We start from the raw sequence: 22,160 nt of genomic DNA on the forward strand, positions 1-22,160 counted from the left end.
CACTGCATTTCAGACATGACAAAAAGATTTAAGAGTGGCTTGAAATACGGTGTTCCAATAAAAAGGTCTTGTCAAAGCCAAAACCTAAGCTACACGTGCAAGTGCCTGGCAGAATGACGGCGCTGCCCAAGGCAAGTGAGAGTCTCTGTGCGGGGCAGGTTTGTGAAGAAGGACCAAGAGCACAGGTCAAGACATCTCAATATTCACAAAAATGGCATCAAGGCTGATGAGATGAAAGGGAGACGCTTGTTTAATCATTTCTTTTCCTTTCTCCTCTCCCCCAAAGATGGTGGCTAAAGTAATGCTCAAGTTTGAGAGCACTCAGAAGACAAAGTAAAGGGAAGGGGTGGGAATGGTGGAGGAAGATGACAAAACAGCTTAGAAAGATTCCTCAGAGTAGGGAGCAAAATGGTTCATTAAATACGATACCAGGATTTTGAAGAGCAGTCAGAAAAAAATAATTATGAGGGGGAAGTACTATAAAAATCAAAAGATGTCCACATTAAAAGTAGAAAATGGCCAAGTGCCTCAGCTTGGATAAGCATATCTACTCCAGGCAGTATCAGACCAAGTATGTTTGGCCTGGAAGCAGCACACAAGCAGCTCAAACCCCCTTGTCTTTCAAGGGTTTGCAGCTCCATAGCTATTCCCTTTCATGTACCATCAGCACAGTTCCTCTTACTGAGGTTCAGATTATGCCCTCAGCAATAACCACTGACTAATCTGAAAGTGGTTACTTCGATAGGGATTAGAATAATTCCATGTAGGTGACATAAAATAAGTAAGTCCTCTCTTGAGCAGCAGGACCACGCTGGTACCTTTCACAAGTCATAGATTCAAAAAAAAAAAAAAAAAAAAGAGCAGAACCAGACACTCAACAACTTCATGGTGTCCAAATATTTACTGGAAGAATTGGTTCTAACAGTAAAGGCTGATGCTATAAAGGTTGTAAGAAACAGGACAGATAAAATAAAAGAGAATGAAGAAAAAAAATAAATCACAAACTAAACAGAAAGCTGCAAAAACTGTGACTTCGCTGCTTGACAAACATAACAGTTTGAATACAGAACTGATCCTGAAAAGAGAAATTTTAATATTCTTGTCTCTACAAGCAAATAACCAAAAGACATTTTTCCATTTTCTCTATAGTAATAGGAGTTAATGCCTATAAATTAAATGACCAGTAGCACACTCCTACTTAATCCATAAGGACTTTAAACATTTAGGAAAAATAATGAAATGCATAGTATTTTATATGATTAAATCTAGAGAATTTTTTGCTTGCTTGGGATTTTTTTTTGAACACATTGATTTCCTCCAACTTTCTAGGAAACCAACTCTTCATAGAAATTGCAAATATTTTCTTTTCTTTTCAAAGCTGCTAAGACTGAAATGGGAAACCTATTTAAAAAATTCTTAAGAATCAGTTCCTCTTTATTTATGCAAAGATCAGAAAGAAAAGCACTGCAGTCCACCAGAAGTATTTCTCTCTTTCCTCTGTGAACTGAGCAAAGATTTTAAACAAAGCATCAGGAACAGAAACCACAGGTATTTTATGTTAGCAAATCCTAGTACTGGTACAATGCAAAGTGAAATTATTTTTAAATTAATACTTAGTGTTTGAAAAGCTTAATTATGCATCTTTTATAAAGTATGATTTTCCTGATTAAAAACATTTCTTCAGCAATCAGGAAGGAAAATTAATCAAATACCAAGAACAACAGCTCAAATTTGTTTTAGTCAAACATAACTTCTGTGAAATTGCAATCATACATGCTACCTGAAAAATGCACAGCTTAGATCAGTGTTACCAATAATCACGAGGGTTTTGTTTTGTTTATAAATGTTATCTTTAATGGGATAGGAGGAGGTTGTTGGTGTTATTACATACTGTAACCAACATACTTTACCAACTTCAATTTAGTACTTATTAAAAATAGAAAACTTTTGCTGTGTTTGATAATGAAAATGCATAATTAGTTGCAAAATCAGTTTAATGTTTACATACATTACAAATTTAAAGTATGAGTGAAATGGGAGAAGCTGTTGCATGCATTTCTTACAAAAGCAAAATACTTTGCCTGCACAAGCAGTTTGCCCCAAACTTCAATTCTCCTCTTAAAATGTAATTTACAATAATATTTATTTTTATTTAGCCAAGTTAAAAGTAACTGTATCTTCACAATTTCCATTGCAGTAATTAATTCAAATGCTGCACAGTAAAATTATGCATCCTGAACTATAATAAAACATTTAGCTGGTTTAGGAACTGAAGTATGGAGAAGGTATGAAAAGGCAAAGCCTGGGATAAACTTTTAATGAAAATCAAATTATTAAGTTTTGCTCAGCCAATTTTAAATCAGATCTAATAGTGACTCCCTCTCTTATTACTAGTTTTATTTTTCAATTCATGTTAGTCAGCATAACAACAACCAGATTCATTGGCTCTTCCTGTCCTGCCCAAAGGACCGATTACAGACGACGACGTTGTTCTTTGCTTTGACATGCAGAAGAGAGAAAAATCCCAAAGGCCAGTGACAGTCCTACTGGGGATTGTACTTGTCACACAAAGGTTAGTGATTCTGAGTAAAAAGTTGAGAAAAAGGGCAAATTATTTTCTCTGCTCCAAAACAAATAGTTTCCAATTCGACATGAGCAGATCTCTAAAAGACTATACACATTTTTTTCTAAATATAAATTAAATAGGAATTGCCAGATATATTTTAAGTGCTAGATCAAATGTAGCCTAATTTCACAAAAGAAAAAGAAAAGATGACATAAGCATCTATTCTGAAGAATGAAATATAATGAAGTAGAAAATCTGGGAATTGTAGTGCTAATATTTCTGGTTACCGGCTACGTCTAGCTTTATGCATAGGCTGAGACAGAGGACAAATTTGAAAACTGTCATCTATTTGAAGCCACTTACAAAGCTAACTTACAAGTCTCATAGATGTGAGGAAGCTGCAATCTTGAACAGCATACATAACATGGAAATGCAGACAAGAGATGGAAGCATTGAAAAAAGCAGCTTTATTTATTTTAAAACTCAACCATAGTTAAGCACGCAAGTGGGAAAGCCTGTTATCCCATTTTAATTTTCTTCACTACGACATTAAAATGTAGTTCCTTTCCTCTGATGCTGAAAGCTTTTAAATGCATTAAGAAAACAAGCAAAAATAAACAACATTTTTCATTATTAGTAGAGATTTCACTAAATGCTACCTCTCCAAAACAAAAGCAGTACTAGAAAACACCAAATAATTGCATTTTGCTGCTCAGTGCAACATATCTTTAGCAAGCAGCTCACTGCGAAGACGCCATTTTATCAAACCTGAAATGCAGCCAAAAGCTTAGGACGCTGTGCTGCTGCTCTCTCTCTGAAATGTTATGTAATAAATTGATTTAACAGAAGCAGATGCTATTTTCTCAGGGTTAGGGTTACTTTCTCTTTTTTTTGGCTCTAAAAAGGGCTGATGGGTAATAAAATACCTGAAGAAAGGAGCCGCCCAACCATCCTAGGAGACGCTACATTGTGTGCAGAGCTGTTTCTACTCCTGCATCTACGTTCTCCAGGGCTCTCGGCTTCAATATGTCGGCTGTGTACAGTGTGAGCCTCATCCTGTAGAGCTGCCAAGAAAATCTCTCTGTGCAAGCGTGCGCCCAGACAACCTGCAAGCTCGGTCGGGCCTCGGTTGCACTGGCTATGGAAATGCCCTTTCCACGCACAGCCCTCCTCCCCCTTCCCCTCGCTCCGCTCCTTAACTCTAGGTGAAGGTATCAACAGAGTAGGATTTTTAAGCTTTGATTATCTAATTGCAGCTGACACTAAACCGATCTTCCTTCCTCTTTAAATTCTTTCAACTGTCACAAAACATTTTCACTTCAGGACCCAGCTACAATTAGCACCCTAGCTGCTTTTCTCCTGCTTTTGAAAGTCAGCCAAGAGAAGATGCGGGCGCTGCTGACTGCTTGCACGGGCAGCAGCTCCTGCTCCTGCTCCTGCCCAGCGTCCTCCCTCCTGCCCCACCGCCAGCTCCAGCTCCTGACTGGTGTCCTCCCTCCTGCCCCACCACCATCTCCAGCTCCTGCCCCACCTCCAGCTCCTGACTGGTGTCCTCCCTCCTGCCCCACCACCAGCTCCAGCTCCTGCCCCACCACCAGCTCCAGCTCCTGCCCCACCACCAGTTCCAGCTCCTGACTGGTATCCTCCCTCCTGCCCCACCACCAGCTCCAGTTCCTGGCCCAGCACCAGTTCCAGCTCCTGCCCCACCACCAGCTCCAGTTCCTGCCCCACCACCAGCTCCAGCTCCTGCCCCACCACCAGCTCCAGCTCCTGCCCCACCACCAGCTCCAGCTCCTGACTGGTGTCCTCCCCTCCTGCCCCACCGCCAGCTCCCACCACTCGCAGGGGAGAGTCAGACCAAGTCCCACATGTATACTGGCGCGCTGCCAAGCCCTTAATGACTTCCCTGCTTCTATCTAAAAAAGATCTAAGTGGCAAACATGAGAGCGTATTAATCAAAGGCGCTGCTGTTTATAAACGCAGGGAACAACTGCCCCAGACAATGCAGCGCGGATCGGGGCGCGTTCTGCCCCCAGCAGAAGGGGGGAGCCACCTTCTTTTATCAACCACCGGCTGGAGAGAACTGGTTCTCTTTAAGACATGAACACACCGAGTGTGAACAGAAGGGGGGGGCGCAGCTTAACATTTTCAGAATCTAAATATCATCACAAATTCTGAGAACACACCTAGAGAACTTCTGTCAGTGCGTATATACGAATCTCAAAGGATAATTTACACATAAACTTCCAGTATGTCTAATACGCTCCTCTACAATTATTTCCCCTTCTCACTTCTTTGCTCTTCCTCCTCCTCCTATCTGCCCCAAATACATATTTAATCGTGCAGTAAATGGAGCACGTTTTAAATTTGCCGTTTCAATTCTTGTCAGGTGTTCATCTGAGCAGTTTCACCCTTCTACACTGGATCGCACACAACTGATGTCTCTTTAAAGGTTTAGCTGCATTCTCAGAATTGCTGCCACTTCACTACCAAAGCACAATCGCTGCTGCTATTCTTGGCTCAAGAACTGTTCCACTAAAGTACTCCTGAAAATAGTTGGCTTCCTTCTGAAGGCATTTATTCTCTGTTTCTTTGCAATAGTCTCTGAATACTGGATGGGTTTAACCTCATTTTAAAAACAACAGATGAATGAAAATCAAATCTGCTTGGTTTTGTTTCCATTCAGGAAACTATTTCAAATGCAATTAGAAACTACTACAATAACTTTAAAGTCAAAATATTGTTGTGCATTATTATATTCCTTTAATATCATCTACACGACTGAAATTTAGATTATTTTAAATGATACCTCAGAATTGTTAGAGAGCATAAAATATATTCCTCTGTTCCTTGTATTCTTCTTGCTAATAACATAAGCTTCCCGTAATCAACTTCAGCTACAGGAGGCAGGTGCTTATAAAGGGCATTGAATCAAGAGGACTGTGTTTACTGGACAGGGGTACATTGGAAGGCAATGCAGAACCCCACGGAAAAGTCTGACTCCACACCAAAGTCTGAGGGAAAATAAAGCATAGCTTCCACTCCACCCCGTGCTGAAAGAGAGCGTTTGTTCCCTTCCATGTGCCCCATCTTGTAGCAACCTTGCCGGGGGTGTGTCTGATAAATTGATAAATTTGAAATCCTTATAGATATCTGAAGACTAAAAAAGGGTATATGAGACATTATGCAGACCACTCACCTGATCTAAGCAACTATTCTTGATACACACAAAGTGACATTTGCCCAACCCACCAAGGAAGCCCCTCAGCAACAGAGACTGCACATTTCCAAGTGCTCTCTCACTTCTTAAAACAGCTTTCATACTGATACGTTTTTCCTAATGTCTAACCTTAATCTTCCAGATTGAAATTTAAGACCATTATTTCTTATCTGATCCATCACAGGCATATAGAACATCATTTTCTTCCTTGCAGCAGTCATTTAGGTATTTCTGCATTTCTAATTCCATCCTTCCTTCAACTCAGCAGCTCCAATTCCTTCGCTCTTTGCAAGGTTTGTTTTCAAGATCTCTACTCATTCCTGCTGCATTCCTTTGTGCTTCTTCCAGTGGGCTCACTTCCCTCTGAAGGCACAGTACTCCAAACTGGACTCAATATTCAGAGGCCTTATCAGAAGTCTCTCATGGGAAGCAATACTGTTTATATCCCTCAGAACGTCTGTTGTCTTTTCAACAGTGTGACACCATTAATCTGGTCTATCCTGTGACCAGCTCCACGTCCATTTTTGCAGCGTGATACTCGTATAACCAGATTTGTGTACAGAGCTGTTCTAGCCAAAAGAAGGAACCTGTACCTTTTGTTTATTTCCTATTCAATTAAGCTATTTTGTCACCACTATTCCATATTGTGATTTTGTCTTCCAGTTGACTTGCACTTTTCTGCAGATTGGTATCATTCAAAAATTTAATGAAGGCTGTTGTTCATAGGTGAAAGACTGATGCAAATATCAAAGAGCACAAATTTGCACTCTCACTCAGAATTTTCTCATTTTGCCAGTAAGGACTGATCGCTACTCTGTCTACAGCTTCCTGAGCTGCTATGACACTTCTTACCATAGTTTCATCTCATACTTCCCACTTACACCACCACAAGTCCACCATGAGAAAGTCTTCTGGGGCACTGTCAAAGGCTGTACAAAGTTGACTACTAGGACATGATTTTCCCTCCCGTTTTGCAGAGTCTGTTGCGCTGCTGACAGGGAACTGCTCTCCTTCAGCACAACCTGCTCTCCACAAACTCATGCTGGCTCTCCACCTCTCTCTCTTGCAAAGTTCTAAATGCAGACATAGCTGTTTTGGTTATTTTTTCTAGTATCATTCTAGCAGACTACTCTGACTGATCTGCAATCCCTGTTTCTCCTTTCTTACCTTTTAACATTGGTTGTTTAATTTTCTGTTTTCTAGTTCTCACACACTGAAAGAATGCTGAACGCTGGCAGGCCAGGTTGCTCCAACCCATCCTCCATTAAGTCTACTACAAATTTCATCACTTCCTGACAACTGGAAATGTTTTATTTCCTTAACTACTCTTACTCACTGTAGCCTTAGTTTTAAGTCAATCATTAGCTTATACATGAAGGGAAAAGGCATTTAAAGTATTGCTGTTGCCATCTCTCAATGGTCCTCCCAGTTGAGTATCAGACCAGTTCCATTGGCCTTCTTTTTACTGCTAATGGACTTATGAAAGCGTTATCTTTTTGTTATTTGTGTTTTTTTTTTTTCGTAACAGATTCAAACTTACTCATTTTTTTATTTGTTTCTTGTAGTATCATACCTGTTTCCTGAGCTATACAAATTCAGCTTTCCGATAATTTTCACATGATGTTACCCCCTTTCTGCTCTTCCCAAGGACCAAACTCTTATTTCTTGGTCACTTTGACCTTAGTTACATTCTACCTTTGACTTCTCCACCATCAGAGACAGGTCTTGTCACTTGATCTCTTCACATGCTTCGTCTCAGAACTGCCATCTGCACGTTTTAACAATTTGCCAGCGTCTTTGTCTCCTGACCTGTTTTCCCCACAGACACCTGGGCAGTTCATGTATCTGGCTATCACTAGAGAAGAGCTTTCTACAGCGAAGCTGAGGTAGGATGCAGGTCTACTGATGCTAAAGCAAAAACACTGGCCTTTGAGTCATCATGCTTTTGCACAGACCCACTCTTTGAAAGTGAGGACAGCAAAACTATAAAGGCGCCTCAGTTATTTAACCTTCTAGGTTTCTTTTTCCTTCTCCCAGTGAAAAATTCTAATCACTGTCCAATAGATTGGAAGCAGCAGATTTATTTTTCACACTCTGCTGCCTGATGTCAGACAACATACACAATACAGAAAAACTCATTCCAAAGATTAGTTTACTGATGAGTTCTTACCATCATTTTTCATTTATAATGCCCGCATTTGTGATACACAGCAGTTGCTACTTCTCCATCTATATTCAAAGCATTATATAGAATTTTTTAAAATCTACACTGGAGACAAAACCCTTTACTAGCTGAGACTCGCTTCTCACAAACTTTCCCATTACCGAATTTCAGAAAGCGTTCATCACTCAGAAGTACATCCAGACAGTAACTACGGGGCCAGATACCATCTCCATGTTAACTGCTGTATTTTCGTCCTTGTACAATTATTTTTTTTAAGTTCCTTTTGTCTAAACGTATACCTGTCACTAGTGACCTTTGGTAATACTGCTTGATTTCCAGGGACACGTACCAGACAACAAGCACTACCAAATGCTAAACTAAGCCCTGAGGAAAAAAACAAACCAAACCAAAACCAAGAAAGAAACATAATCACCACTCATGCAACCTCTGGTGGTACCTGAACATCCCTTTACAACACTAGATAAGACTACTGGCAAAGTATTTGATCAAAACTAAGTACTGATAATTTCCGTTTTTTTAAAAAAACAAATGACATAACATCACATTTGATCCCACTAGCAGGAAAACTTTTATACAGCCACATTGCAGAAACCTTGTATATAGTGACAGGCTGTACCATGAACTACCCTGCAAGTTATGACCAAGTGGTGTAAAAATTTAAAACTGTTAGGAGTTTTGTGGCAGATAAGCATCATGTATTTGCTATATACAGTTATCTTCTACAGAAGTAGTAGAAATAGCTAATTCTTGCATTTACAAAGAAACATCACCATGCTAGTTCCTTCATTCAAGATCAACAGCCAACCTGATGCCAGTGCCAGCAAGAGATGCCCAGAGCCTGGAGAGGGGTCACAGGGCAACAGGAGCGCAGCTGAAGAACAGCACCAAGGATTCCAGCCAGAGTCAGCTTCACCCGGGCCAAACTTAAACACCTCTATGCAAACACACCTCGCACTGGGAATAAACAAGAGGAGCTGAAGATGTGCACATGCCTGCAGGGCTATGATCTCACTGGCAACATGGAGAGGTGGTGGGATGGCTCCTGTAACTGGAGTGCTGGAAGAGAAGGGGACAGGCTCTTTAGGAAGGGCAGGCAGGGGAGATGGGGAGGGGGGTCACCCGCTACCAGTGACCAGCTGGAGTGCCTGGAGCTCTGCCTGGGGATGGGTGAGGAGCCCACTGAGAGCTTGTGGGTCAGGATTAAAGGGAAGGCAGGGACAGGTGACATTATGGTGGGGGTCTGCTGCAGGCCACCAGACCAGGAAGACCGAGCCGTTGAGGCCCTCTATAGAGAGGAGCAGCCTCACATTCACAAGCCCTGGCCTTAGAGGGGACTCCAACCACCCTGATATCTGTGGACAACACTGCAGCACATAAGCAATCCAGGAGGTTCCTGGAATCCACTGAGAATAACTTCCTTCTCCAAGTGACAGAGGAGCCAACAATGAGAGATGCTATGCTGGACCTTGTTCTCACCAACACGGAGAGGCTGGTGGGGAGTGGGAAACTCAAGGGCAGCTTTGGCTGCAGCGACCATGAACTGGTAGAGTTCAAGATCCTCAGGGCAACGAGGAGGGCACACAGAAAGTCGCTACCCTGGACTTCAGAAGAATAAACACTGGCCTCTTCAGGGATCTGCTTGGCAGGGTAACATGGGATAAAGCCCTAGAGAGAAGAAGGACCCAAAAAAGCTGGTTAATATTCAAGACTTAGCTCCTCCAAGCTCAGGAGCAATGCATCCCGACAAAAAAGTTGGGTAAGAACACCAGGAGGCTGCGTAGAAGAACAAGGAGCTCCTGGACAAGCTCAAACACAAAAAGGAAGCCTACAGAGGGTAGAAACAAGGACAGGTAGCCTAGGAAGAGTACAGAGTAACTGTCTGGGTAACCCGGGATCAGATTAAGAAGGCCAAAGTGCTGATACAATTATATCTGGCCAGGGATGTGAAGGGCAACAAAAAAAGCATTTACAGATACATTGGTGATAAAAGGAAGACTAGGGAAAATGTGGGCCTTCTCCCGAAGGAAACGGGAGACTTGGTCACACAGGATATGGAGAAGGTGGGGGTACTCAATGACTTTTTCGCCTCAGTCTTCATTGGCAAGGGCTCCAACCACACCATCCAAGACAGAAGGTAATGGTTGGGACTGGGAGAAGGAAGAACCACCCGCTGTAGGAGCAGATAAGGTTCAAGACCACCTAAGGGGCATGAAGGTGCACAAATCCATTGAATCTGATGAGATACATCTGTGGGTCTTGAGGGAAGTGCCAGATTAAGTGACTAAGCCACTATCCATAACATTTAAGAAGTCATGGCAGCCTGGTAAAGTTCTTGCTGACTGGAGAAGAGGAAACATAAACCCCATTTTTCAAAAAAGAAATAATGATGACCCGGGGAACTACAGGCCAGTCAGTCTCACCTCTTTTTCTAGCAAGATCATGGAGCGGATCCTCCTGGAAACTCTGGTAGGGCACATGGCAAATAAGGAGGTGACTGGTGACAGCCAACATGGCTTCATTAAGGGCAAATCATGCCTGACCAATTTGGTGGCCTTCTATGATGGGTTTACAGCATTGATGAATAAGGGAAGAGTAATCTAGATGGACTTGTGCGAAGCTTCTGTCACTGTTCCGCATGACATTCTTGTCTCTGAGTTGAAGAGACAGATTTGATGGATGGATCACTCAGGGGATAGGGAATTAGCTGGATGGTCACACTCAAAGAGTTGCGGTCAACAGCTCCATGTCCAAGTCGAGAACAGTGACAAGTGGCATGCCTCAGCAGTCAGTTTTGGGACCGGTGCTGTTCAACATCTTTGCTGGTGACATGGACAGTGGGATCAAGTGCACCCTCAACATAATCACTGATGACACTGAGCTGTGTGGTGACACACTAGAGGGAAGGGATGCTGTCCTGAGGGACCTGGACAGGCTTGAGCCTGTGCAAACCTCATGAAGTTCAACAAGGCCAAGTGCAAGCTCCTGCCCATGGGTCAGGGCAGTCCCCAGCACAAATCCAGGCTGGGCCCTCGAGGAGTGGCTGGAGAGCAGCCCCGAGGAGAGGGACTGGGGGATATTAAGGGATGGAAAACTGCCCGTGAGGCAGCCCCGTGCGGTCGCAGCCCAGAACCCACCCGTGCCCTGGGCTGCAGCCAGAGCAGGGGGGGCAGCAGGGCCAGGGAGGGGATTCTCCCCCTCTGCTCCGCTCTGGGGAGACCCCCCTGCAGTGCTGGGGCCAGCTCGGGGGCCCCCAACAGCAGAAGGACCCGGAGCTGCTCGAGCGGGGCCAGAGGAGGCCACGGAGATGCTGGGGGGGCTGGAGCAGCTCCCCTGGGAGGCCGGGCTGAGAGAGTTGGGGGGGTTCAGCCTGGAGAAGAGAAGGCTCCGGGGGGACCCTGAGAGCGGCCTCCCAGGGCTTAAAGGGGGGGCAGGAGAGGTGGGGAGGGACTCTGGATCAGGGGGTGGGGGTAGGATGAGCGGTGATGGTTTTGAACTGAAAGAGGGGAGATTTAGATTAGACATAAGGAAGAAATTCTCCCCTGTTTGGGGGGTGAGGCACTGGCCCAGGGTGCCCAGAGCAGCTGTGGCTGCCCCCTCCCTGGAAGGGTTCAGGGCCAGGTTGGACGGGGCTGGGAGCCCCCTGGGCTGGGGGAAGGGGGCCCTGCCCGGGGCAGATCTTTAATGACAGATGATCTTTAATGCCCCTTTCAACCCAAACCATTCTGTGATTCTATGATACAACAATGAACATCTTTCAGGTACTATGTAGTATATTTTTTTGAAAGTGTATTTGCTATAGAAAGTGTGAAATTATATACATAGAAAGCATGCCAAAAAGGCGAATAAATACACTACCTAATCCTTGATTTCTACTTTATAGAATTTAGTGTGTTAATTATTACATACAAAAAACACTTTTTACAGAAGATCCAGAATAAATCAATTTCTAAAGTTTTTGGTTTTAACTCTGTAACTTTCCAACTAAAAGCAAAAACACAGTATTTTTTTGCCAGCAAAGATATTCTGCTAGTGGAATTATAGAGTAAGGGCCCAAAGAGATAAAAGTTCAGCAAATCACTTCCATAAAGGCAGTTTTCACATGTGCTTTATTCATTAAAAATCAGCCTGTTTGCCATGCCTCCCGGAAATCAAGCTAAACCTTATTTCAAACTTTTGACATGAGACTTTATTCATATGCTACAGAACTACTTTTGCACGTACATGCCTTACTACAGTCATCACAAAGTACAATAAGCTAAACTGGGCAATTGTTCAAACATGTGTTTAGCTTGAAGGTCACTACTACTTGGCTAGATCTGATGAAACAACTGTATGTCAAAGCTTATCTGTGTTTTCCAACTATATTGACTTGTTTTAGAAGAGGTATTATCTCTCCCTAAAACTTTTCTCCAAATTTGACTTTACAACTGTGTAAAATTGTTCTATTAGAAGGAACTCTAAACTAACCCACAGTTAATGGACTGGATGTTTGAAAGAATTATTGTCAGATGTGATTTTTGCAGTAAGGTGTTCTTTCCTTTTATCTTGCTTCCTAAAAAAAAAATTATCAAAACCAAAGTTAATAAAAATTTAGAAGAGTTTACCTGCCACACAATGGCATTCAACAACTTCCAACTGCCCACAACACTTTAACATGCACATACCCTGCCACAAGCACGAATATGCAAACTGCAACTAAAGAAACGTGAAATAAAACTTTCAGCTTCATAGAGAAGAAGAAAGTTCAACACAGAATCTGGCATCAGCCCACAGTATGAAAATAAATCTCTAACTGCTGTCAAATTCTCTCTTCCCAGAAAACAACAGAACAAATTAAAAGCGTAACTCTTCAGTCTCCACAATGCTTGTACGTTCTCTCATTTCAACTACTGCATGAATTAATTGCTTTCATTTCTTTTTAGACTTTGGAAACATGTGTTACAGATCCGTTCCACAAAATACTTCACTTGACAATACAAAAGAATTGCAAAAGTTTCATCATGACTCCTGCAATACATGGTACATTTTGAGTTGATGGATGTTAGTTTTACATTGCTGAATTGCAGAAAAGTGAGAGGCATCTTCACTGATTACTTCTTTTGATCTTTGTTCTTTATAATCATCAAACACACAGTGGCTGCCTGGAGACACCTGTACAAACTTTGTAATTTGTAAAGAAACAAAGAAGGATATATTACTTGTTATTTTTAAACTCCCATGGTACTTTCCAGAAATTACCTCTGTCCTTCAGATCACATGGCAAAAGGGCCATTCCATTAATGCCTCACACCTTAATGAGAGAAGTTAACTATTCACCGCATTTATCGGAGTCAGTTGACAAAGTAGGGAGGGAAGAGATAAAAAGCTGCATCTTTAAGTAAATAGTTTCATAATAGTTAACAATGAATGAAAGACTGCTTTCAAGTGATAAGATCTTTAAAATGTTTTATGCAATTTGAAATGTTTTCATTTCTTCCCTTAACAGTTTGTCTAGATAAGATTTTATAGATTACTATAAAAGAGAAACAGAAAGTCACTCTCATTCACTTTACTGGTGTTTCCAAATGATACACCTGAAAAAGAATATATTAGTGGTCACTAATTCCCACTTGCCTTACATTGGCAGAAGACACTTTTTAATTCAGGACACTGCAGCTAGAGTTCTGATAAGTGTTTTGGATAGGCCAAGGCAGTAGATAAGAGAGACTGCTGATAAGAGAATAGCGAGATAAAATAGTGTGATTTTTACAGTGAAGAGCCCAGCAATGCCTCTCCAACAGCCTTCCTTGTATCTAGGTAGTTATAAATAGGGTCTGGAAGGAAAGTTGTTGCATAATTTCAAGTTAACTATGGAGGAATATGATCCTATAAAAAGAAAAGCTATAGACATGAATTTACATTAAACATCTTCTGGATACAAGATGCTAGCCTACGATGATTCTGTCTCTAATTAATATCAGGTCATCCATAAAAGGAAAGTTACTGTTGTTCATCATGAGTATAAAGAAGCCACATGTGAAGACTTGCTTGGGCAGAATCCAGCACAGGTCTAACGAGCTCTGGCTAGGCAATCAGGTTACCCCAGAGGGAGGCAGCCCTAAGCGCTGGTCTATTATTGACTGCCTTTAGACTTTAAACATGTCTAATAATGTTCATGAAGTTACCATTCTTCTACAACACAGGCGCTGTTTAGATAGACAAAATTCCTGTTTATATGTGGATCAGGTGGTACCTACACTGATTCTTCTGGACAACTTCCATTTTTTTTTGTTCCTTCACTTCTCTTACTTGTGAAGACTCTTTAGTAAATGAAATACCCAGGGAACCAGAGACAAACATTTAAAGGAATACAGTTCCTACCGATAAGAGGGGGAAGGCAAAAAGTTTCCTTCTGACAAAATATTACCCAGCAAGAATCATCATGGTTTTAAATTCTTTATTTTCATATTCACAAAAATATGACCAGGTTTGAATTCAATTTCATGGGAAATTTATAACTTAAGTGCTGGAGGTTTTCAGGATATAGAATCACTGTATTTTTTCCAAGGCTAATAGTTACTCAAATCCTAACAGCTGAGATGAAAAGGTTTTGGCACTCCCTGGATACTCTTCTTACTACTTTGGTCTTTATGCTTGTCAAGGTGAAGACAAAGCCACTATAAGAGACTGAGTAAGACTGTCAATATACGTACTTCATGGCTACAAAGGTCTCTCAGGAGTGAGATATGCTACATTCCTCTCTCGGCCTCACAAAGCAGCCAGGGACAAACTGAGCTAGGTAAGATTTATTTTTTCTCTCCTGTTTGTAGTTAGTAAATGAACTGATGCTCCACCTGCTGGAAAGAGATCTAAATGAGCTCTAGTATTCAGCAAGTTCTTTCTATTAGGAAAATGAAACCACAAAACACAACCTCTTGCTATCAGAAGACAAAAAAGTACCCAAGGGTTTAGCTTATCTAAGACTATCTTCCCTGCTCCAAGAACTGTGCAGAGATTTTGCTGGTGCCTTTGAAAGCTTTTGTTTTGACTTTACATACTAACCAACCCACCTGACAATTTTGACACTATGCACCAACTGCTTTCAGGTGATACTTCTGCTAACATTTTGATACAGGTTAACTTGTTTTGTGCAATAAGGAATATAATATGAAGCTGAAAAGCTGCTGCACTCCTTTTCTTCTCAGTTGTACTAACTTTTAATGTATTCTGAATTTTTCCAACAGTAACAGAAAAGTAGCAAAGCAATAAAAAAGCAAACTAATTCAACAGTGTAGAACATCTGCTGATAGTTGCCAGGCTGACAAACTACAGGAATAAGTGCTTATTTTATACAGCAAGTTAAAATAGGAATCAGGAAAATATGTCTAAAAACCTCAAGGTACAAATGCATCTGGCAAGATCAAAGTCAGACAGGTAGTACTATACTCTTACAAGCTAGGTACTTTTATGGATTATGTTATGATTTACGATGGACTTTGTTTCATGATTTACAGTATGTTTTTTAAACATCAAAGATATTTCAGATACACCATAAAGATGCTTAGAACAAGTCCAATACTGACCTCCAGACAGCCTGAGCCACTTGAGTTGGTCAATCTGTTTCTACCGTATAAATAATTACTAGATTTCTGAAAATAAAATAACAAACATACATCTATCTATCTAACACAGAGCATTAGTCTGATAGGTTAACAAACATCTCCAAATCAAAAAGAAGCTGTGTCATTCACCATCCCTGCTCAACTGTGATTTGCAAAGATAAGAACGCTGCTTTCACTGGTGAGAACTGATTATTGTCCATCTCACTAAAGCCAAATACTCAAGAACACAGAAGCAGAATATCTTTCCTCCCTAAAAAAATCCAACATTTTAAGTAAACAAAAAATTGCTTTGACTTTTCAGATTTGTGTTTCTGGGGAGTAGCTAAATAATATTTTCAAATGCATCTTCATAACTACAAAAGCTATAATTTCTGAAAGAGATGATTTTCTTATCTAACTAAAACTTCTAAGGACAACACCAAATAATCTTCTCTGCTGGAGTCCAGTCCAGCAGCAAGTTCAGCAAAAATAGCGAAAGATTCACTAATGTCCAAAGGGAAAAACTGCAGACAGCTCAGATCCACATTTTGTGATGTTTGACAGCGTTAATGAGTGATAATGAGCAACACTTGAGATCATACAGAAATTACTAATATTCAAGATACCAGAAAGCCCCCTTGTGACTTAGTCCAGATAACTTTTTCTAAGCCACAGATAACTATATCTTAGAACACTGCCTGCTTTGCCTAACATGACACAGATATACAGTGGTAATGAAAAAGGTGATATATACCAATTACTGACTAAGCTCATCTCCAGTGTAAAAGTTATACAATCTCAAGCACAGAAGAGCAAACAGGAAGGGAGCCGCTTCGTATTTTCTCATTAGCAGCTTCAGGAAAAAAAAGGTAGCTAAGAGACTTACTCCTCAGTATGCTATTTCCAGTGGTCAAAGGAAGGTCAGTGTGTCTATCTGCAAAGGACGGACTGAAGCGGTAGGAAGGCCTAAGATACTCAACTACTTTTCCCAAAGCATTATTTTCCTAATGTGAAAATAACAATTGAGAGCACAAGCAAGTAAAGGCACAAAAGTGTCACAACACAACATAAACAAACTTCCTATTTTTTTTATTTACATATAATTATATGCAAAACTCTCTTTAAAGAACATTAAAATTGCCAAAATGATAGTCAAAACCTTGGAAATACCCAAATTAACAAAGCTTCTGCAAGAATGACCACTAAAAAAATATTTACATTTCCTGAGGATCATTTGCATTGTAACTATCAAAGAAACAGAAAAAAACCTGGGAAAAGACCCATAGATGTGAGCATCTAAAATAAATAAGAAAACCTTTTAGAACTGGGTCCTAGAAATGACAAAATATATTCTGTAAGAAACAAAAAGAGCAACAGCACACACTTTGCTTTAAATCCTGTTATTTTAAGACAATCCTTAACATTCCTTAAGTTTTTGCAACACCCGTGCTAACGGCGCAGAGCAGAACTACATAAAGAACGAGTTGATACCCCACTGGGTTTCGATTCTTACCTGTTTGGGTCTTACTGGGGTGATGCTGTCCACCTGCTCCTTGCTGCGGAGGAGGACTCGCCCCTGCTTGCCCAGTACCTTGAGCTGGGCTGGTGCCGGTCAGAGTCCCAGCAGGCAGTGGCTGACCCCGCTTTAGGAGCTGCTTCTGTTCTTGCTGGCGGAAGCGGGGAGGCACCTCTCGAGGCAGGTAACGGGACGCAGCTGGCTGCTGCCCATTAGCAGACGCACGCTTGCCATTGCTGCTGTTGGTAATAGTGCTGGTGGAAGTACTGGTACCAGTACCGGCAGGTTGGGGCTGGCTTAAACTGGTCTTAATAGGTTCTGGCACTACATTAAAAAACAAAACAAAAACAAAAACAAAAGCAAAAATTGTTTTTTACGGCAGAAAAGTTGTGGGGGTTTTCTTCTGTAACTGAGCAAAGGGATAATGTTTCTCAGTCTCACAAACAACAGCAGGCAAAACACGGACAATAAAACTCATGAAATATATTCTAAATAAAAAAGTGTTACGACCAGAACTCAGCACTAGTTTACTATGTATCTAGCTGCCTAAATTGTTACATAACAATTCTGAAATCTACGTCTAAAAAACCTGATTTTATATGGCTCTAAAATTTATGTACCAGAATACATCTGATAAAGGCTTCACACCCAACCCTGCGAGAGCCTACACGTCTGGTTTTAACTGTACAACCCCAAAGCCTTATCTCACACACTTCCCGCTTCCCCGGCTGCATCAGAAGCCAGCAGCACAACGGGGAAGTTGGTTACTAAAAATACCTGGTACCCACCGCACCAGGAGAGAGCATACAGGCTGAAGACTGAACAATTCCTATACACAGAACAGAGTTCACATCAATGCACAAATGGCTCCCACATACACAAATGCGTATGTCTGCGTGTGTGTCTGGGTGTTTATACTAAATATGATTTGGGAAAGTAAAACACTTAACAAGAAAACACCAATTTCCTATTGACTCTACAACCGAGCAAGTGAAAAACACTTCTTAGATGTTTTCACTTGCAGCATTTCCAAGACATCTTGGATTGTTGTCAAAACAAGATGTCTACAAGCACTTACTCTGAAACAGTAAATAAAAGCCCAATAAATAAAAAGATAGCTAGAAATAATTGTTGCTATGCTCCAATAATGTGCAGGAAAAAAAATAATTAAATAAGACAGTGGCACAAAGTAACTTCTTTGTCTTAAACTGCAAGAGTTATGAGAACACAGAAAGCAGCATGCTGTGAAATTTCAATTTCAGAAAACTAATTCAATTGAAAATGAGTGTATATTGGGGGGAAGAGGGGTGTCCAGATAATCAAAAGCTGTAAGAAAAGTTTTCAAGTAAAGATTAATATATATGCTACTCCTGCTACACCTGTAGACACACGTGCAAACACTTTGTACCTACAATGATGCACAAATATGTTCTGTGTATTGGGATTTTTAAAAAAATTATGCTCACAGGCAATTTATACAATAAATAATTTTTAAGGAAATATGGGGCTTATGTTTTCAAAATTATGATTAAAACTCTGATCATAATTAGTTCCTTTCATTGTAAAGAGTGGATGACTTGCACAACTCTTGCCATAACAAGTCTATTTTGGGGGGATATTTTTTTAATCCAGTGTTTTGCAAAAACACCAAGTTTCCGTATCCCATTGAAGAGCAGAGGAACCACTGCTGTACTCTGGAGTTACACAACAATGTTTCTCTTCAGAGCACTTCTCATTTCTAAACAAACACTGAAATGTAGTAACTGAAAGAAGTAAACCGCATCTCAGTTTCATACTAAGCTACACATTTGCAAGGACACAAGTGAATGTGCATGAGGACAAACTACCATTCTTTTTCCACATATCATAAGTGACTACAGGAAAACTTTCTCTCATCTGTAGTAAGCAGCACTCAACTTCAGCTGCAAAATGGACTGCAACATGTAAAGCATGAACATTATTTTATTCAATGTTAGTGCCACTTTTAATGATAAAAAAGGTTTTGTCCTTCACAGGAGACCATAACCGCTACAGGTGCCAAACCAGCCAACCAGTTCACACCAGACAAAAAGAACCCCTCAACATAACTTATCTTCTCTCTGATTTAATAAACGTATTGACCAGTCTGTAGGATAGGCTGAAGACATAAATTTGTGACTAAAGTTTACACTGCAGAGAAGTAAATTTTTACAGTTATTTGTACATTAGTATTTCCACGTAAGAGTAACACAAGCTCTTCTTGAATCTTTCACGCCTAAAACCTTTAAACATATTAAACAGTGTCTCAACTATTCCTTTTCCGTAGTTTTAGCCTCTTCTTTACTACCAGGACAACATACAATGTCCTACAAACACTACTGGAATTAAAACAGCATTAAGTTTTAAAAATACAGATACATTCTGATTATTCACTGTTTAAGCGAAACGCATTTGCTGTTACAGTATTTGTACCTTTTCTTCCTTACTATAACAAATCTTTTGTATGGTTTCAAACAGAAGGGAGAAGAAGAGAGAGGAGATGTGAAAAATTAGTATTGAACAGAACGCTCATTTGAACTGCACAGTAAGATACTGCGCCCATCTAGAGCACCCACTGCCTTTTACATTTAGCAGGTTTTCAGTTTTGGGTATGAGATTGCCAATATCAACATCAAATCACACTGCCTATAGCCACAAAAGCATGAATTTTCATGCTTCTAAAGATCTTCCAAAAAAAACCAAGTTAAAAGACCCGATCCACCAGCTTGCTCAGTACTCACACAAAGCTTTTGTTTTCTCATGGCCTTTACCAAAACCTTTGCATCCGGCACTTCAGGACACCCCAGTCTTCTGCATTTGATACGCCCCACAGTAGCCTTGCCTGAAATAAGCCGGCCAGCCCAGCCGGCCTGCAGCCCGGCGGGAGCGCTGCGCAGGGCGCCTGGCGGGAGCCGCACCGGGGCCTTCCGCTCGCTCCGCAGCCTCTGCCCGAGCTGCTCAGCCGCCCCGAAACGAGCCCTCCGGGCTTCCGTGCCGCGCACAACTGAGCATTCCTCCAGCTCATCGCAAGCATGTCCAACGACTGCAAAATTGCACCTCATCTCATTACAACTATGCTATAAAACCAGTACTCCGCCTCTCTCCAGGCTCTGACACACCTGAAAAACTGATCTACTTCCCCAGCAGCAGCAGTGGACAGGCATGAAGGTGGTGTCAAGGGTGGTTTCAAAGCAAAGAGGGACTTGGACAAGCAAAAATATGCCAAGTTTGACAGCAATCATCAGCACTTTACTTAGCCAAGACTTCTATTTTGGAAGCCGAAGCAATTTCACCTATGCTTATTTCTGTAACAAAAAAGGAACTCTGAATATAAAAAAAATGTTGAAGCACCAGTAACATCTGAGGAACAGAGAGTAAAACCTTTGCCTTTTCAAAATATACCATCAGCTTTGGAAATAAAGTTTGTTCTAACACTTACAATGAAAAAAGTAGGTGAAAAATGTCACAAAACAGAACAATGAATTTCAAATATAAAATTTGCATCTTCAACATCTATGTGAAAACTATTTTGTATCCACAGTATAAATAAATGCTACCTGCATGATACAAAATATCTTTTTTTTTTTTGTAAGTTCTGTTGACTTTACCATTCCACCCATCCTTTAAAAAAACTGTCGTATAACCTATGAATTAAGCTGATCATCTCACTGAGACAGCCTCACCTCGGGTCAGCCTGCCAGGGCCGCGGGTCCCCGCCTCCGCCCAGCCCGCGGGTACCGACCTCCCTGCCGAGCACGCGGGCCTCACGCTCCTGTACCCGCCTGTTTAAGTGCCTGTTGTCCGAACTTGAAATTGTAGCAAAAGCCAACTCCTGCTTAATTTTGCTTGCTTTGACAAATCGAAAGGATAATTAAAATAGTACCAAGTTTTTATGGTTTTGAGCAAAGTGCATATTTTCATTTCATTCGGGAGATTGAGAGCAGAAATGAGAAAATTAAGAGATCTGGGTGCATTATTATTACTACTACTACTACTATTATTACAGACATGTAAGCCTTTACTTACTGCTATTATTACAAAGATGTAAGCATTTATGAACAGTGAAATTTGCAGTATTCAGTACTTCTGCCAAAGATGAAGCTGTATGTGACTTGCCCATGGCCACAACATTCAGAAAGAGCACTCCAGACATGGTTCGATCCACCAAAAACAATAAACCCATTTTAACCAGGAAGTTTCTCCAACTCGGCTAACAGATAGCTACAGAAACCCTTGTGCCAGGGATCAGAGGGAACACCGGGGAGGAGGAGTTGGGGATGAGGACGGCTCCCCCCCGCTGCCACCGGGTGCAGCTCTGGCCACAAACACTGCGGTGCGCCGAGGTCCTGGTGCTCAGCCGGGAGAAGAGGTTGGAAGGAACAACCACATGGCAAAGTGAGAAACCAGAGCCTTCTTCGATTTGCCTTTTTTTTTTTTTAATGAAGAAATTATTTTTCCATGGAATTGAATATGTATACAAGAAAAATTAAAACCATTAACTGGCATAGTGCCAATAGAGTTGATATTTGTCTGGCCTTGAGATTTTGCTAAGGAATACTAATTCACTGGAAACATATCACACAGAGAACAAGGCAGGCTGCTTTTTAAAAAGCATTATATTCTTAGTACTTTATATAAATATAAATCACATCTGATGCTTCCAAACAGGCACACGCATGCATATCTATCTATCTATCTATCTATCTATCACTAACCTAAGCACACAATTTTTGCTTTAAATTAACAAAGCAGCTTCATCACAAAGGTGTGGCCAGAGAAACCCTATTTCAGTGTTAGAAACGTTTCCCTCTAAATATCTGAATCGCAGATGAGAAAAAAAGAACAAAGAAAATCAAAATATCAAACACATTGTGCTTTAGAATAAAAGTATTTCTGCATATTAATAATACTGTTTTTTCTCTAATCAACATAGCAACGTGGAGGTGTTTTGTATATGAAAATCTCTCTAAGATGTGTTAAATGGAATCTCTTGCAAGAATACTGTGTATACAATCATGGTAACTGGAAAAATAACCATTTAATTACACCGTTGACAGGAAATAAAGCAAGAAGTG

The 22,160-nt window shown here is 40.9% G+C and overlaps 1 protein-coding gene across 10 annotated transcripts in view; it reads right to left on the reverse strand.

Moving 5' to 3' along the window:
* Positions 1-22,160, reverse strand: part of TNRC6C (trinucleotide repeat containing adaptor 6C) — a 92,844-nt gene that overhangs the window by 45,303 nt on the left and 25,381 nt on the right. For 9 of the 10 annotated variants that reach the window (XM_033002512.2, XM_033002501.2, XM_033002509.2 and 6 more), the window contains one exon: positions 17,065-17,391. Coding sequence is in view for 1 of the 10 variants with exons in the window: in XM_033002511.2 (XP_032858402.1) it covers positions 3,493-3,517 (25 nt within the window). In the remaining 9 variants the exon portion in view is untranslated. Of the gene's footprint in view, positions 1-3,492; positions 3,797-17,064; positions 17,392-22,160 lie in introns of those variants that run through there. The other variant, XM_033002511.2, reaches the window with a different exon arrangement.

The sequence above is a fragment of the Tyto alba genome, unplaced genomic scaffold (genome assembly GCF_018691265.1).
Source record: "Tyto alba isolate M040663 unplaced genomic scaffold, T.alba_DEE_v4.0 Super-Scaffold_39, whole genome shotgun sequence".
Lineage (NCBI taxonomy): Eukaryota > Metazoa > Chordata > Aves > Strigiformes > Tytonidae > Tyto > Tyto alba.